Source organism: Anser anser, assembly GCF_964211835.1.
Source record: "Anser anser genome assembly, chromosome: 6".
NCBI lineage: Eukaryota > Metazoa > Chordata > Aves > Anseriformes > Anatidae > Anser > Anser anser.
This window is the reverse complement of record NC_139726.1, coordinates 4,561,836-4,580,606: the sequence shown is the minus strand read 5'-3', so window position 1 is coordinate 4,580,606 and position 18,771 is coordinate 4,561,836. Positions and strand designations below refer to the sequence as shown.

The 18,771-nt window shown below is 37.8% G+C and overlaps 1 protein-coding gene across 5 annotated transcripts in view; it reads left to right on the top strand.

Moving 5' to 3' along the window:
* Positions 1-18,771, top strand: part of ARHGAP15 (Rho GTPase activating protein 15) — a 332,393-nt gene that overhangs the window by 215,142 nt on the left and 98,480 nt on the right. For all 5 annotated transcript variants that reach the window (XM_083841824.1, XM_083841823.1, XM_083841826.1 and 2 more), the window contains one exon: positions 11,151-11,228. In XM_083841824.1, the coding sequence (XP_083697950.1) occupies positions 11,151-11,228 (78 nt within the window). The remainder of the gene's footprint in view (positions 1-11,150; positions 11,229-18,771) is intronic.

The window sequence follows — 18,771 nt, the reverse complement described above, 5'->3', positions numbered from 1 at the left end:
ACCCAGAAGTCAGCTAACAGACATCCGGTGCATTATATTGCCAGCAGCTAGCCTTTCTTCTTCTCAGAAGTCAGTATTTTTTTCTTTATTCTTTGCATGTCTCAGGTACATTTCAGTTATGTTATTCGTATCTCCTTGTGTCACTTTTTTTTTTTTAAATATCTGAAAACAGATAGTAATTTGTTCCATTTCAGACTACACTTAAACTTCTTTTCAGGAACTCCTGAGGAATTCATACATGAGCTTTGTGCTACTTTAATATAGTATACTCTAGTACGGATGACAAACTATAAAATGAAAAGTATTTCTGTGTGACCTATGGAGTGGCTTCTGTCAAAGTGGTGAAGTATGCACTAGTTTCTTAAGTTCTGATACTTACCACTGTTGGTAACCCAGTTCAGGGTTTCTGTGATCTCGGTAGATCTCCTGACTGCATTTCTTACCTAATGTTGCTTTAGTGATGATTCAGATTTTGTCCAGATTAAATGGAAGCAAAAAAAAAAGTCTTTTAAGTGACCTGAGCCTGTTTGGGACAGTTAATGTCCCAAATGACAGGAGAAATAAAATACAGAACTGTAGAGAAATATAGTCCTGCAGCTAAGAGGAAAAAATAATGGAAAAATATGTAAGCACGATAGGCTTGTGTCATGTTAAAATTAATGTTTCGGTCTTTTGACATATTACTGCTTAGTGTCACTGTTTCATAGTGACAGTTGTATTTGTCAAGTCATGTTTGCTAAATATGATTTTTGCAAAAACAGGACAATTTTGTTCACTTATTAAGGGAAGTTGCAGACTAGAGGTTTATCACACAGAATAAAGTGTAAGAGTTCAGTGGAACCCCATGATCTCAATCATTAGTGTGTCTTTAAATGCATGCAATGTATACTGGGAAAGATATTCACAAATTAGAAGCTATCTATGCATATACATACACACACACCTTAGTATTATCACATTTATATGTTAGCCAGATATGCAATGCTAAGAATAGCCATATCTGCACTTATCTTCCAAGAAAGCCCCTGAGTTTTTCACACAGGCATGGACTGTAACACCCAAAGGTGTCTGATAGCGTGCCATAAGGTAAAGAATCTAATTTTTAAATGTTTTCTCCCACTTAGAGATAAAAGGCAAATAGAAAGATAGACGCCTACAATCTTATATTAAAAAGCAAAGACTGTTACCAGCTGCACACAAGAGCCCGAACTCCATTTTTAGCGCACTGTTCTGCTAGCACAATCCTGTTAGAAATATTGAGCTGGTCTAATTTCTAACCATACAAAACATATCCAGCCTTCTGTGTTATGCAATGGAACAAGTGCTGTCAAGTGCCTAGCTGATGTTTCTTTAACTGTTGTTGGACTACAGCAGATAAACTGTGTTCGCATCCATGCCACAGCAAAGCACCGTGGCCGTAGGAAGTGCCCACAAATGGTTAGGCAGGACCTGCTCCTGGAGACAGCGAGACAGATAACTTTGAGACATCTAAGCTTGAACGGAGCAGAGCTGTCAGGTAAAAATGGGGCTGTTAGAGAGAAGAATACAGGGCCTATCCAGAGTCCTCAACTGTATCTAAAAACAACAAGGAATGATGGAATAAGTTGTCCTGTGACTTTATATTTCTATCCTAAACATCTCTATTCCATCCTAAATTTCCTGTCCCAGTCACTGTCCTTAAATAAAATAAAATAAAATAAAATGAAATGAAATAAAATAAAAAAATCTCTGCCAAGCAAAGGTACTGCTGTCCAGAAAATGCAAACTCCTTACCCATTTTGGCTGAAGGTTTTGTGTGCCCAAATGTATGGTTCTTCCACTTGCAACCGTTAAAAGTCCCATCAGCAGTAGTGCTGGTCAGGATGGGGAGGTGACATTGCTGAGGTCTAATTTAATCTCTCACTATTGTGAAAGATGTGGAAAGATTTATCCCTACTGTGCACTAAATTCTCTTTAAAATCAGCATTGGGAGTAAGGGATGTTTGGAGAATTGTGTGTCCCTTAGCTTTTAACCACAGTTCCAACTGATGTCAGTGGACCTGACTGAAAGTCCCTTATAGTCCTAAGCGAGGAGTTAGACCCCCCAAGTGCAACTTCCCTTAGTATTCTGATGCTGCTCAAAAAACACAGTCATGATGTTGGTGATGATGGATCCCCAAATGAAGCACAGTTTAACCAAAGTGGGAGGATTTAGCAAAATGCATAAATTTCCCGTATGCTACTGTCTGTAACAAGCAGATCCTCAGCCAGTTTAGTGAGCATAAGTTACAGCTGGCTTCTGCTGGAATAGTTTATGCTCTTGACCCTCCTCAGTTGTGTAGCCAATAGGGAGTTGTCAGGCTACATGTGTTTTTAAACTTCTTTCAGCTAAATCAGAAATCCAAAAGCAAAATACAGCTCTCAGCAGTATCATGTGGAGTTGTGACACTCCCTGGAGGGCTCAGGGTCCATAAACCAATGAATGGATTACAATGAGGCATAAATGTAGTATTTTCATCCATGACAGATATAATCTTGAGCCTGTATTTTTCATGTTACTTAACTCTTTCAGAACATAATGTGCGACAGAAAATGTCTTATAATGCACATTGCAGTAAATATCAGTCAAGTATGCTTTATTGCTGAGCTCTACATGTTTCCAGAAGTTAACAGGCACAGCTGGGATGTAAGAAATGGCAGCGTTGTATATATTTCTTGAACACACAAAATACCTTGGCTCTCTTCTCCCCTCCACTCAACATTACATCCCCAGCTGTTCTGAGCATGTCAGATAGTGGATGAGTTTTCCATCAGCAGCTTCTCCTGAAAGGATAACCTTTATTAAGGCTTTCATTCTCCCCAAAATAAACCACATTATCCACATTGTCATCACATTCATATTAGACTATATTGTATATATATAGCAGATATTGCATGGCATGGAATAATAGAAATACTAACTGATGGGAGGTGGTAAACTGCTATTAGCAGCTTTACCTACCAGAAAAGAAAAATCAGTGCTAGTATTCAAAGTCTTTAAAGTCTTTAAAGTATTTAATGACCCTCATAAAAATGTCTCAGAGCTCTCTACCTGAAATCCCCTTCTGTCAGCCCCCATAGTGCCATATGGTCACGATGCCACATGGGTAAGTGTAAGCTGCACTTGTATCCTAAGAGAAAGGATTACTGGTGAAGGACCATTCAGCTTCAGCTTTTGAAGACTTCTGATTGTCCTGAAAGATGATTTGGGCAAGCAGGAAAAAAAAAAAAGAAAAAAAAAAAGTAAAAAAAAAAAAAAGTATATTTGATAAAGTAGCAAGGAACCATAAATATTCTATTTTTTTCAGATAAATCAAGTGTTGGTCAGAAAGGACCTGCTAACCTATACATGAGAAGTAGTAACTTCAGCAAATGAGAGCAACTAGGAGTGGTGAAGGAGGTATTAAAATAGAAAACAAATAAACAAATAAACAAAAAAAAATCATCCAAAAAATTAAATACTAATGTATTACAGAGAGAGAATGGGTATTTCCAAACATTTGCTAATTTCAGATATTATACTGAGTTGCATCGAGTAAGACGATGTTATTTCTTTTTAACTGCCATTCCATTTAAACCAGTGAGTGATGTGTGTACTTGAGGTCTGCATTTGGTAGGGATTTTTCCCCTTTAGCATAAACCTTGTTGATTTAAAAATTGAACAAAGATGAATCAGGTGGTAAATGTATTCATGTAATCATTTTCATTAATAAGCCGTTATAAATAATAGAGGGAAGGTTTTAAGTGTATAATTTTCTGTAGCACAATTGAGATTTTTCCACATCTTCAGCAGTAAGTTAATTAGAATCACCTGCATTTTCTTGGGCGGACACCAAATGGATTGCAAACAAAAACAGATTAAAATAGCTGTAGCTCATGGCATACAGATGACAAGATTCACAAAGAGGACAATCAGGCAATGAAAACCTCCTCTTTTTCAAACATTTTTAAAGGAAATTCAGCTCTTGTGAGTCGCTGTAAAAAGACGTTTGTAAGTGTTTCGCTGAAAGACTAGAATGGCTTTGTTTCTGATCCCATGATGAGTGAAAGAAATGTTTAAGAAAGATCACTTTACAGAGAGATTCAGACTGAAATGTGATGACTGTGATTCAAGCCAAGCCAAAAATTACAGCTCAGAATTAAAGGGGATGGACGTGGCTTGGGAATCCATTTTCCCACATTCCTGAATCTCAATCATCCCAGCCAATGTTTAAAAGAAAATACAGTGGAAAACAATGAGGTCACTTTGTTTAGCTGCAAGAAGCAGGACTATCGGAACGGCAAAAGTATATATTGGAAGTAACGGCAAAATTACAGTGAGCACGCTGCATGTTCGATGGTTTCATTCAAAACAAGTAGCTTCAAAGCCTAGTTTTTTTTCTTGTTACAGGGAGCCTTCTGAGTACATCTTCTTGTTCCTGGGGTTTTTAAACCATAAACTTCTTGAATGTCAGAGACAGAGAAATACAATAGAGAAGAAGACGGAGACAGAGTGAGCTTGATTTAGGCATGAGACAGCAGCCCTGCATAGCAGTGAACTGTGTGCTAGTTTAAATTGCACTCGCTCTGTACTGTCGCTACCCTTATTTATTTGTGTATAAATATCCAAGTAGAAATTCTACCATCAAGTGATATGAAACAGAATAAAGTATATCATCCATCATATTCACTTGTTACTTATTCTCAGTGTGTAATGCTCATATTCAGTGTTGTAATTGCTTCCATTAAACAGTTTCTACGGGGTCTTGAAAACAATAAGATCTTAGTCAAGCTTTTCTCCTTTCATTGCATCTCGAAGTTATTACCACAAGAAAAAATGAGATTTTCTTTTTATGTAGGAATGCCCCTCATCTTCTTGATATTATTGCAGTCAAACATAGGATTATTTCTCATTAGCTAATTTCCTAAAGAGATTCACCAAACCTCATGTCAGACACCTCCTATAGACTCATTTCTTAGCTTGTTAAGAGCTAGTACAATTATTCCCTTCCTTCTTTCCCCCACTACCCTTGTGTTTACTAAAATCTGATGCGGTCTTGAACTAATAGAAAAAATTAGACCTTGTTCATCCTACTTTCAATTTGGGCTTACCTGTCAGAGGTTCTGCAACTGGGCAGTTCTGAGGTGATGAGTCCAGTGCCTGCAAATCATGTGAAAAGTACCCATAGAGAGGTCATCTTTCCTTCCTCTCTTTAATACAATGAATGTATTTTATGTTTCATTTTATTTGCCTCAGTATCAAATACAGTGTTCTACTGGAGATGCTGTTTGCAGTGCATGGAGAGGTGCAGTCTCTTCCCCCCTTCTATTTGATATCCTCTTTCTATAATTCAAGGGATCACATTAGTCCTCTTTGCTGTAGAACTGAACTGGGAGATTCTGTTCAGCTAAGTTATCTAAAATAACCCCCAAGTCCTTGGCAACCTATGTCCAGAGTGCTGGGTGTGCCCTGTGTTTTTCCATATGAAAACTTATTTTACTGGACTGAGACCATTTAAGGTGGCAATTCAGACCTTCTGTAACTTTACCTGTCCTCCCTGATCTTTGTGTCATCTGCTTACTTTGCCAACAGAGATTTTTTATTGTTGCTGACATCTCTGATAAAGGTATTAGATGGCACTGGACTGAGAGCTCCACTCTTGCAAGCTCTTCCAGTTATGACCTTGTTAACTGATATCTCCCATTAACTGCCACATTTTGAGGTCTGTCATTGAGCCAATTTTTAATCCATGTAATATATGCCCTGTTAATTCCATAAAATGCAAGTGCTTTAATCAAAATGTCATGTGGTACTGAGTCAAAAGCATTTTGGAAAGCCAAATATACTATTTCAACACCATTGTCTTTATCATCCAGAGCTGTCAAAAATCTAGTCTTTCAAAAAGATGCAACAAGTTTGCTAGACAGGGCCCTGATTTCCATGAAACCATGCTGATTAAGATTAATTATATTTTGCTCTGAATTATTTGTTCATAGAGTCATGAATTAATTATTTAAGTAGACTGTCTGGGACCGAGGTCAGTCTAGCCAGTCTCCGAGTGCATCCCTCTTACTGCTTTTACAGTATCAGAGTAACTCTTCTGCCACTCTTTCCAACCTTAGTCATTTTGAAATATTTCTCTATATTTTATTTGCAAATGAAAAACACGTGTATATTATGATCACTGGTAAGTGAAAACTGTATTTTTTTTATGACAGCAATTATCTCTCTGTCCTTCAGAGTGACTTCCAATATCACCTGCTGTTCAGTCTCCTAGGTTTGTTTGTTCTTGTCTGGCTGGTGGAGCTGTCTAGCTTGGCAATTGTATGGCACCCACAAGAAGGGTGGTTACGATTTCATTCCAGCAGAACAGAGCAAATCCTGGTGTCCATCTCCAGCCCCACTATTCAGGAGTTTAAGGGCATGCTTAACTCCGCACAGCACAACCCCAAAAAGCAGGATAAAGATGTCACCAGCGCTGAAAACCCCACTGAGCACAAATAGTCTCGTGTTCAAACAAAGCTGGTGCTCGTTTCAACCTGAGCTGCGTACCAGGTTTGCTGGTTCAACCGTCTTCTGACCACACCACCTCTGCATCGCACCTCATTGTACATGCAATAAATTCCATGTGTGTGCTGCTAATGCCTTCATGTTCTTACTGTCTTCGTGGTGTAACGCAGGCTTGGTTTGTTGTTCTCATCATTTTCATCTCTGATTTCCATTGTGTCAGACAAAATAAATAAATAAATAAATGTATCCTATATTCACCCGAAAGCCCAGGTACCTTTTGTACCCTAATCTAGATGCAGTGCTTTCAGTGCTGAATTTTAATATGTTGAATTTATTCATTAATACTCTTCGTGATTTTCCTTCTAATGACATAGAAGTATTGATCTTTTGTAAAACTATTTTTGTTGTATGCTGTTCTGTGGTGTTTTTCTCATCAGTCACATCAGCTTGCCATTGGTGTGTTTGCTGCATTCACACACTTCTGCCTCTTTAAATGACTTCATGCCTCATTTCTGTGCCCTTAGTAAACTTTAAAAAAAAAAATGTTTATAACTCAGGTATTTATGGTAAGATGTATATGAAAACAGGAGGAAAGAATTATAGTTTTAGGGAGAACATACCCTGATAATGACCTCTGAAATATTTGTAAAGATAGCCCTGGGCATCTGAGCCCACAAAATAGTTTATAATACAACAGCTTGATTACATAATGATACTTTAGTTTTAAAACGTATGATCTTTCTGTTTATGGGAAGGCATAATAGGCTCCTTTGAAATACAATATTTTTGCCCTGAACATAACTGATTTTAAATGAAAGGACTAACTAAAGAATGCCTTTTTTCAAGTTTGTACTTCACTTTGTTGTTGAATCCAGCACGATGGTTTCTTTTATAAAACTCCTAACAGGCCTGGGGACCACACCTACTTCAGGATGCATTAATTGTAAAAGTTTCATGGGTTTCTATGCAGGAAGTTACCTCGTATCATTTAAGATGATATGTTTCAAGTTCTAAATCTTGTTAAAAAAACAAACAGAGAGAAAAATATCTATGTAACCAACACCCCAACCACTTTCCCCTCATCCCCCCGAATTTCCTGTTATATGTTCAATTTTAAGATGTTGTCAAACATTCATTAAGCTTAGGCAGAACGCAGCGTGATTTGGGAGAGGGATTCATTCTCTGCACCAAAATAGGATTAATGACAGCATTTCATTTAAGCCAGTTCATAAAGCATCAGAACAACTTCAAGCAGTATCAAAGCCTAACATTTTACAACTTTTGTTTGGATATCACCTGAACTCTTCCTTTGCCTGGGTTTTTAGTGCTTTTTCTGCACTGCCTGGTTCCAGCTCAAACTGCTACTGGAGTTGGCACTGACCTGCGTGCATGGTTGTTTCCACTTTGGCTAAAAGCAGGAGTGCAAGAAATGTTGTTAACTAAAAGTTCTTCTAAGACCTTCAGTGCAGTTCTGCAGAGTGTATATCATGTTGATTGTTTATGAATTCCTACCAAACCTGAATTTGGCTGCCTGTTAACTTTCTTATCGGGTAAGCCCATGTGAATTTATAATGAAAGCTAAACCTTGCCTATAGTTAGGGTGTTAAAGTGATGTATTCTTGAGTACATCCTTTTCCTACATTTCTTATACCTTTACAAAATTTAGAAGGATGGAAACATTGAATTCTTTATCAAGTATTTGGCTGCCATTTGTAATTGCAGGCCCAAGCTATTCTCAGGTTCCTCATTAAAACAAACAAAAACAAAGTTGGAGCTTGGGATATAAAGCAAATAAGGTAATTCTTCCCCTCCAGGGCAAAATCCAGTAATTCATTTCTGATAAAACCCACTCCAAAGCACAAGAAGGTCAGCCTACAGTGAGCAAGCAGTTGGACTTTATTAAAATGAATATTTTTCCTGAAATGTTCTTTACCGCTAAACTTGAACGCCAGCACCAGATAGGAAACTCTGAACAACTTTTGTTTCATCTTGTTCCCTAAGTATTTATAGCCTGCCGTGAAGAAACACTGACAGCAGTGCAGTGATGTTTTTATTCTTGATAGAGGTGCCCTTAAAAGTAAATTTGCTTTGAAAATTGCTCACAAAATCAGGACATTAGAACTGTAAAGACATCTCTTTCTTTCTTTCTCCCTCTCTCTTTTTTGCGCCTAATTGGATTTCCAAAATAAGTTGTTAACAATCCAGCTAAGATAACGTGGTCATGAAAAGGATGTCCAAATCCACCAATTTACATTGGTTTGGTTTGGCTTAACTTTCAAAGTTCTTGGAGCAGAAAGTTGATGGCACGTGAACACTATAATTGGCTTGATATTCTTGGATTTTTTTCTCCCTGCCATATTGTATAGTGTCCAAATGAAATGCTAATCAGAGCTCGTTTCTGGACCAAAGTAAATTTATAACAATAATAATTCACTTATATACTCCACATCATTTTGCAAGATGTAATATCCTCCAATTTACAACATAGTTTGTCATTTTCACTCGATCTGGATAATTTATGTAGTTTCATACCGAGGGGGTTGAGCTGTTCCAAATTGATGCTATTAATGCAAGACACTGTTATTTCACCCAAAGTGACATGTATTGCTTTCACTTCCACATATCCCAATAGGTTGAGAACTGAGTTGAGTTAAATCCAAACAAAAGTTAACATTCTGTTTTGGGGCTTTTTGTTTGTTTGTTTTATTTTTCCTCTTTACTTTTTGGTTTAGACTTCAATTTACTTGATGCAATTCTTAATCTGTTACCAACAGGAGTCCCATATTCCTAAACAAGAAACTACTTTTGGTCTCTCACTTTCCCCTTTCTAAGACAGAATGAATCTCCTCAGTTTTAGGATAAAATTGCATTATTTAAACATTTTAGTAATTTCCATTTGCTCATATGTTATATATCCAGTTGGTGGATAACTTCCAAGCGTTCTTGATTGGCAAATCCTTTTTGATTTCTCTTAAATAAACTTATTCTTTATCCCTCTGTAACCAAAGGGGATCTTCCTGAAATGAATCATCACTTTCAGTATTATGTTGCAGGATACCCACAGGTGCAGGGTAGAAAATTGTCTAATAAGAGGAATAGATAACCAATGTATAATATGGAATTGTTATTCTTCTTTAAAATAGATTATTTCTTGTAAACCAAATCAGAAAGTTCCTAGCAGGGTAGACATAAAGTAAGAACTGTATTTCGCAGGGAGAAAAACAAACAAACAAACAAAAAGCAACAGTAATTTGTTTCTGTCTGAAGCAAAAGTAAAATTAAATCTTTTAAAAAGCCTCAAGATAGTGACATTACCTCCAAACATTGGACGCTGCTGCTTGGGGCACTCATCTGCCAAGGCATGATGCAAGTATCTTTGAAATGAGGACTTGAACTTCAGCTCCCTCCTGTTTAAGTGTAATTACAACTGGGCTTCTGAGTTGCTTTTTGACTTGTTTTCACTTTTTCCTATACTTTCCATTTTTCCCTTTTCCTCACCCTGAATTGGAAAAGGAAAAATTCCCACTAGACACACTGTCAGAACTGAAATATTTCTTGAAAATATTTTGTTTTGACAAATTAACATTTTCCACGAGAAAGGCTTTCTCTGAAATTGTTTGCCAAAAGCTAATTAAAACTTGTGTTCCAAGCGATGAGTAGCCTTAAAAATTGTTTGGTGTAGATTCTCTTAGCTTCTTGTTTACTTGCAAGTCTTAAATGTGGAATGACAATGTACAGTTTTGTGTTTTCAGTTTTTAAGCATGCAGATTCGGTCATTGTTTGCACAATAGCTAATTCCCCAAGGAAAGGAGAGCAGTTCCCATGTGCTTTGAAATGCTAGAGCTATGCAACCGGGGCTGGAAGTGCTATTTTAAACAGTCATATCAGCAGAGCTTGCTGTAGGAGATAATATGTCACAAAAGGGAGTATGACATCTAGTTTCACCTAGAAGATAAACCTTGAGTAGATATGCAGGGAGAAACAAGACTGTCAGGTTGTCCTTGAAAAGGATGGCCTATATTAATGAATAAATGCACTCCGGGGCATATGCTATTTGGGATATTTAATTTCAGCTTCAAACTTGTCTGATCTGCTATGAAGAATATAGTAGAGAAGCTTTAGTTGTGTATAGTCTCACACACGTCATGATTTCAGAGTGGGCATCTCACCACTTTATTTCAGAAGGTCACAGCCTCAGAAATTCACATCTGAAAAACCCAGGCCCCAGACTGAGAAGCTTCCCCTATTGATACAAGCTATTAGTAGAAGCACCCCGCATTTCAGCACGGCTAACATACTGTCGTGCGTATCCCAAACAGCCCTTCTCTATGAACACAAGAGCTAATTCACTCTTCCTTTCTCGTCACACTCAAATACCTTTGCAGAATCGTATTCTGCTGACAGAATTACAAGATAATTACAGTCAGGTATTTTGTATTCACTTAAGCTAATCCACCACTTTTATTTTTCATTGTTGTTGTAATCAGGCAGGAGGCACTTCAGTTTTTGTCAGGTGGATTATTTTTCAGTCATTCACTACACTGCACTTCTTCATACTTGTTAGGGTGCTTCTGGCTTCTTGACAGACATACAAAGAAAAATACTTATATGATCTAAAATGAAATATGTGTTTCTCTTTCAGGTCTAGAAGTTGATGGAATATACAGAGTTAGCGGCAATCTGGCAACAATACAGAAGTTACGATTTGTTGTCAATCAGGGTAAGTGATTCCTCCACCCTGGTAATGTTTTGTTTAGTATTTAACTGTCTCAGATGACAGAATTTCAGAATCTGCTATACATTAGTGGCATAGAATGATGAGCTGTGTTTTGGAAAAGAGAGGAAAGGGAAGGTAGAAAGATATTGCACAGAGGGAAATGTCAGTTAGGAGAGAGGAAAAACAGCACAGTAAGCAGAGGAAAATAGTAGTTAAACAGGAGATGAGAAACAAACAGAAAAAAGGAGGAAATGGATAAATGAAATAAGGTGGCAAAAACAAAGCATATGTAGAAAACCAAAGAATCAAAGTGAGAAAAAAAAAAGAATAAAAGGAAAAATAGCAGATTGTTTGGATGTTGAAAGTTAAACAAAACTAAAAATAGAACAGGGATCCAAAGGAAAACAGACAAAGAGAAAAAGGTGCTGAAAAGAACTGAAAAGGGAATACTAAAACTAAAGTCCCAGCTCTGACGGGATCAGTGGAAGATTTACCTCTGATTTCAATAAGGCAAAGATTTGATCCCAGGAAATGAGAAGAAGAAAGGTGAATGTTTGGGGAACTTGAGAACCAGAATTAGAACCAACCATTCTGTTATGGTTTTGTTTAATGAATGTATTGCCCCAGATTCCGCATATAATGTACGTATGTACACATGTACACAGATGTAGCTAAAGGAATCTAACATTGATCAATAGATACTGTTACAGGTGTGGAAGCTGATATTGGTAGCTAATTAGGATATATGGCAAATACATTGACCTCTCTGAACAGTGTACTACTCTTGGCAAAGACTAAACATATTCGCATTTAATAGCTTAGCAAATACCATTGATGACAGTGAACCCCCTGATCCCACTTAATGAGAAAAACAAATTAAGCTTTTCAGAAATTTGGAAGAAAAAAAAATCTTAAATTGTGTTCAAGACTTTATGCTCTTATATTAATCAAGAATAAATGCAAAGCTGCTGCAACTTTTTATCCTACTTTTTCTTCACTCTTTCACGGTTACCTGAAAACTATTACTGGAACTGCTAAATACTGTGCAGTGTATGTCGTTTTGTTTGTTTGTTTGTAGCTGGTAATTGTTGGAAAACAACTTCCTCAATTGGTTTTGTGTTATGTATAAACTAAGGCTTTTGACTCAAAAATTATCATAATAATTGTGGTGTCACATAAGAATACTCCCACCTTCAAGCCTGCATTTACAGCTCTAATGAAGGTTTCAGGGGAGCAGTATCTGTCTGCAACCTTCTCAGCTGCTCCAGACCAGTCTTGTCTTCAGCTGAACCTGGAAGCTGCTTTATGAGGAATCAGTATTTATGCCAGTAAATTCAGTGAGACTGAATAAATCATCAGGCTCATGGTTTTGACTCGTTACTTGGGTTCCCTTAGATTTATGGCTGTTGGGTATTTGTGTGTCGATAATGTAGTCTGCCTTGGCTTCCAAGTGACTGTGCACTGTATTTTGTTTGGAGACGGAGAGGCAAACCCAGGATTTTCTATCCTTCTTCGCTCCCCAGGATCTTTGCTCAGGAAAAAATGTGCCATAAAAATAATGGTCCTGTCTATCATGTCTCATGGCATCCAAAGGTTAACGTACTTGAGGTTAACATTACTGCTCAAGTTTTCACCTAAAACAGATGGGCTGATACTGCAAAGCTAGACAGAAGTCTAAGCTGGCTTTTTGCAGCACAGAGGTACCGGGCACCTTTTTCTTCTGGTTTATACCACTGTGAAAAATGAATATATGTAGGTGAAGTTAATGGTACATTAAAGCCACTCTGACACTGGCTACTTAGGGCACCTGCAGTAAACCTGCCTGTTGAGTGACCAAAGAAAATGCAAAGAGAAATAATGCTGTTGGAGCACTATGTTATCATGTTATCTGTTGTGACAATTATTGTTTCTTGTGTTAGTCTTTGTTGATACAACTAGAGCAGTCATGCATATTGTATCATAATGAAATAAATTTTCAGTTGGAGGTGAAATTATCCAGCCAAGCCCCCTTACATGCCCGTTAAAATCTCAGATATGCAAATATCTGGGCAGGTCTGAAGTTAGTCTTTATTCAGGTAGATGCTCACAGACGTACCAAAGACGCCCTGCTGTAAACCCTAATGCCACATTTGCATTCCTCAGGGGTGACACCAACACCACGTGAGGGGAAAGGAGAGAGTCCAGCATTTCAGCCCCCAAAGAATAATCTAACAGTTGCTAATCAGAACCTTCACGAAGTAATTCAGGCACAAAGAATGGCTTTAAAATTGCAGATCGCTGTTTCATTTGTTTAAATAACATCCTTTCTCTCTGCTAGGTAGGAAGCTACAGGCAGGGAACAGCCCATTAACTCACGGTGTGGCTCTACAGTCATGGATGCTTGTGTGTGTGTGTGTGTGTGTGTGTGTGTGTGTGTTTTAGCATCCTGCTAATATTATCCCGACTTCCAGGCTGCTGACTGGAAGATATATACCCACTTCGTGGTCCCTCCTAATCCCTAAATGGATTTCAGAACAGCCAGATCCACAGATTACCTAGCAGGCCCATCAGGCAGCAGCAGGGAAGTTGTAGGTGCAGAGAGCTGGTTAGGCAACAAAAAGGGGTGTGGAGCGGAGTGAGGAGGGGATCTAATCAGCTTTCCGCTGGGCGAATAGCCATGTCTCAGGAGCTCCCTGTACCTGCAAAAAACACCGTGGGCAGATCGGGGGAACAGGATTTACTTTAGTGTGTGCTTGGAAGGGCAGTAGTGGTCTCCACCTGGTGTCCCCCCAGGTGTGACAGCACGAATTTCAGATACTGTTCCATGGACTCACAAAAGTCACTAGGAAAGCAGCATTTTTAAATAAGACTTTCTGGTTAACATTCCAATAGAGAGCCTTCATTTTAGTGAAAGTCTAATTTAATTATAAATGCAAACAAATGTTCTAAAAAAGCCTATTTACATTGCAGAGATTGACTGTGCAATCAGTTCTTATACAGGCCAAATACTTAATGGGCTGTTTCTTCCTGCTTGCTCTGCTATTGTGTTACACCTACATTTATAGGATATAAATAATATGTATCATATTGAAAATTAAAGATCATAGAAGAGACTCTAGGCTGGCTGCCATATCAAAGTACTTTTTATTAGAATAGTCATTAATTAGAATATAGCAGAGCTTTATTTGGCTCCTTTTTCTATACAGTTAATGTCATCTGCAGCATCAAAAATGAACTAAGAAAACTGGTGAATATGAAAGGAAAACAACTAACAATTGACAGCTTTATCATTAAAGAAGAAAAAAGAACAGTGAAAATCTAAAAGGAACCTTGAAATTCTATATTTCGAGGGGAGTGGGAAGGGGTTTGCAATTAAAAAAAAAAAAAATGCTCCATATCTATTCCACTTTTAAATTCTCTGAATATACTTCGTTTCATTCTCATTTCTTGAGGTAGGCAGCTCTTGAAGAGAGCTTTGACCTTGACAACAGGAACATCAGCAGAACAAACTACCTTATTTACTTTATCCCTTTCACAGAGTTTTCTTTTTCTATAAAAGTCTATTGATATCACACCTTTTTTGCTTCTGTGCAACAGGATTATCTTTTGTCTATGATTTATTTTCCCATTAAGAGCCGAAAAGATCAGTTGATCATAAGAGGACCAAGCTATAACATCTCTCAGCACTTTTGAAACTCTAAGTCATCATTTTTCAAATCAGTGAATCAAGGCAGTGCAAGCTGTTTGGACCACTAGTGACATCAAGACATTCATACTTTGTCTAAAAGTGCTGAAAGAATTGTGTTTTTAGAAACTGAATTAGGAGTAATTTAATATTTCTAGCTGTGAACCTATGGCACAGGCTTGTATAATAGTCACAGACATTAGTCAGAGATGTCCATTCTTACACTTTTCATAATATTAAGTCTAATAGCTGCAACTTCAGGAATATCGTATGTATATATTAGTAGTACTTAGTAATTCTTTGGGAATTTAATGAAAAATCTGTAGGACTGTTGCTGATTTTTAGCACCATCTAGTAAGTTAAAGCCATTTCAGATATTTATAGGGCTAATTGACACCTCTAGAAGGGGTACATGATCATAAGTATGTCTGTTAAGCCACGTAGAACATGGTGGCATTTCCAGGGTATAAGGATGCTACTGAAAATATCAATTGCCTTGGCCCAAAGGGTGGGGAGAGCCCAGGTGGGGCTGTTCAGGGCTCATTAGGGCCCCCAGGAGCAGATCTGTAATCAGAGTGGCAATACAATATGAAAGAGGGGACAGCTGGAAGGTGCCTTTCAAAATCAAGCTTCTGACCTGATCAGAAATGCTAATGCTGGTGCAAAAAGTGCCTGAGAGAAGAAAGAAACAAAAGAAAAAAAAAAAGAAAGAAAAAAAAAACAGGGTTCATCCATAAGGGTGTTAGTATGTAAGAGTGTGAATCTGTGGCGTGCTCCCTGCTCTGATCTAAGCCGTCATGTTGATGCACATGGTGATATAATGAGGTAAGGCTTTCCTTGCATTAAACCCTGTAGTTCGGTGTCCCACATCTCTGTCCCAGCAAACCCTCCGTTGCCCTCCACGTTTGAAGACCAGAGACCCTTGCTGAATGAGGAGACAGAAACTTAGTTCTTTATGCCTCCTGCACTAGTCTGCTGGGTAGCCAGAAAGACATTCAATTTCTAGGACTGTCAAACAAGCAATTTTCATGAGTACTAAATTAACTGAAAAAAATGGAGCTATAAAGGGTTCATAAGACATTGCTGAAACACTGAGATTCTATCCTAATGCATATATGTTCAGGGAAACTAACCATAGAAATACAAATTTCAATACTTATTGGTTCATTCAGCAAGTGTTGGTTCATACATAATACAAGAGAGTTCCTAATTGTCTTTATATCCAATGCTTTGTTTGCAAAATGCTTGGTATTTGCAGTACAGATGACCTTTGCATCCCGTTATTTCATTTGCAATACCTTGTGCGTTAACTGCAAAACACCGCGTAGCATCCAAAGGTCAATTACTGTGTTTTTACTGCTCAGTTACTATACTTATGTACCAAAGAGGGGAAACATATGAATTTTTACAGAGGCTAGATATTGTTACTGGAGAGAGGCACGTTTCTTATGGAATATAGAAAATATGTGAAAAGACGGCTATCTGAATTTGTAACTACACCGTGGGGGAAAAGGTGAATTTACTCTTTCCCTGACACCACCTTGGGTTAACAAAAACATTTTGGCAAAAAGGATTAAAATTTTTCTGCTATTTCTTCTATAAGAGTATCCTGGAATAAAATGCAGTTTAAGAAAAATTAAAAGTAAAATGTAAACCACAAATATGCGAACTGATTGCGAATATTTATTAACTAAATAATTTAATAATAAAGAAAATGCCTACTTGATTAATTGTTACAGAGTAAAAATTACAATAAAACTGTCTTGATCAGTGCTTTGCAGAAGCACCATTACTGTCTGTGCAGTTGTTTAACAAGGATTTAATTGGAAAGATAAGTGAATGCACATTTAAAAGTATTGTTAATTTGCTTTATAATCACCCCATCCTTCACAGTATTGACAGCACCAGGCACAAACCCCTTTCTCTTTTACAAGTATTATTTTCCATATGTGCACAATAAATCCTGAAGCAGTAATTGGAAATTTTATGGATTTCAACATACCTAGTGTTTTGAGTTTATAGGTGCCATATCCCCTCTCTAAAGGTAGCTCATAGGTGGCATTGTAAGAAAAATCATTGCCTTTTTATTACCCATGGGCTGTTTTGGAGGGTTGTTTTTTTCTTAAGGAGTATCTGATTCCTATTTACTTTTCCTTTCCATTTGAAATATCAACAAAATCCTCATTGCAACATTATTTTTGATTTAATAAACAACAGCCGTCAAAAACAGTAATCTTCAATATGCTTATATTCCATCTGTACTTATATTTATTGTTCTAAAATGGCTTGGATTAATCTAATTGACAAGTAAGAGCCCAGACCATATGAGCAGCGAAGGATGATACCTTTAACCAGCAGGATTCTTCAACTCTACTGACATGTTCTTTATCAATGAACTATGAGAAAAGAGGAGCAAAATCTAGGGATTTTTTTTTTATTATTTTTATTTTTTTTAACTATTGCTGATTATGTGAGCTTGCTGGGACCATATGTCTGAGCCTGGGCTATGAGGAACCAGGGCGGTTTTCCGGCTGGCTCTGCCTCGGGACCGGAGCTGCCTTTGGAGCAGACCCGCTGGGTCAGCACAAATGGGCTGGGTGGTTTTAGAAGGGGAGTTGGTTTATGGGTCGGGGGGAAGTGGTGGCTGGGGGAAAAAAAGCAGCTCTTTTTAACAGCTTATTTTTTTGTTATTATTATTATTTTAAAGAAATAAACTCCCCATTCAGAAATACCCCAGTGTTCCCACTGACCCGACATATCCATTTCAAAGGCAGCCAGCAGCCCCAGCCTTGCGGCTGCCAAAGGCTCCGTGGGCAGAGGAGAGCAGGTCCTCCGTCAGCTGCCAGCTTCCAGAGAGCAGCTACAAATGTGAAGGTCCAACAGGATCGTTTCCTGCTTTATTTTTAATATTACAACACGGACAGTTTTCCTTGTTTGTGTATCCTTAATTTCTCGTGCATTTGCATTGCTGTGGTTTCCCATTATGTCTTGCCATCTTGTGAATTTTTAGAAGTTTTAGGAGGTTATTGATTGCATTTTTAAGACATATGTGAGTATGCCTAGAAAGACGTGAACGTGTCTTGGGTAGGACCTAACCTTGGAGCCACCCTCTGCCTTGGTGACATTCTGCTTTTGCCAGTCTGTGCGATCACGTACAGCCCAGGCAGCAAAGCCTTCCTCGCTTCCGCGAGCAGTTACGCGTGTAGCCAGCCTTAGTGCGAAGCCAGCAGAATGGTCCAAAGTTCATCTCGGAAATATCAGGCTCAAACTGGGTTACTTGCTAGCTGAGAACCAAAATGTCTTGAAAGCCTCGAGTCAAAAATAGGTTTTTCTTTCCTTTTCACACTTCCCAGGCAAGCACAGAAAATAAAATGGACTGAAGCAATTTTCAGAAATAATTATAAAACAGCTTGTTTCTGGGTTAAGACCTGCATATGCCAAGCTGTAGCCAAGATTTTTTTTTTTTTAATTTTTCCAAGCTTTAAAACTCTTGACAACAAATACTGTAATTGAGCCCACAGTAGTTGGGGAATCAATTAATATGTGCATGTTACTGGTGTGGGCTCTTCCCTTTTGCCTCTGCGTTTCAATGTCTATTTTAAGATACAGAACGTTTTTTGCTTTCAAAAGAATTTTCATTTCCACATCTTACCCTTCTTTCTCCAGAGGGGCGGAAAAACAAACAAACAAACAAAAAAATATGGTACCCAAACATTGATTAGTAAATGTGAGCCTGGTGATGGAACCTGATGGGAACACTAATTTTTTTTTTGCAACCAAAGCTTTGCATTCTTTTGTTAATATTGTGCATCACATATTTAAAAAAAAAAAAAAAAGCTAGAATGTTGGGTTTTTGTTCTCAATATGTAAAATAAATAAATA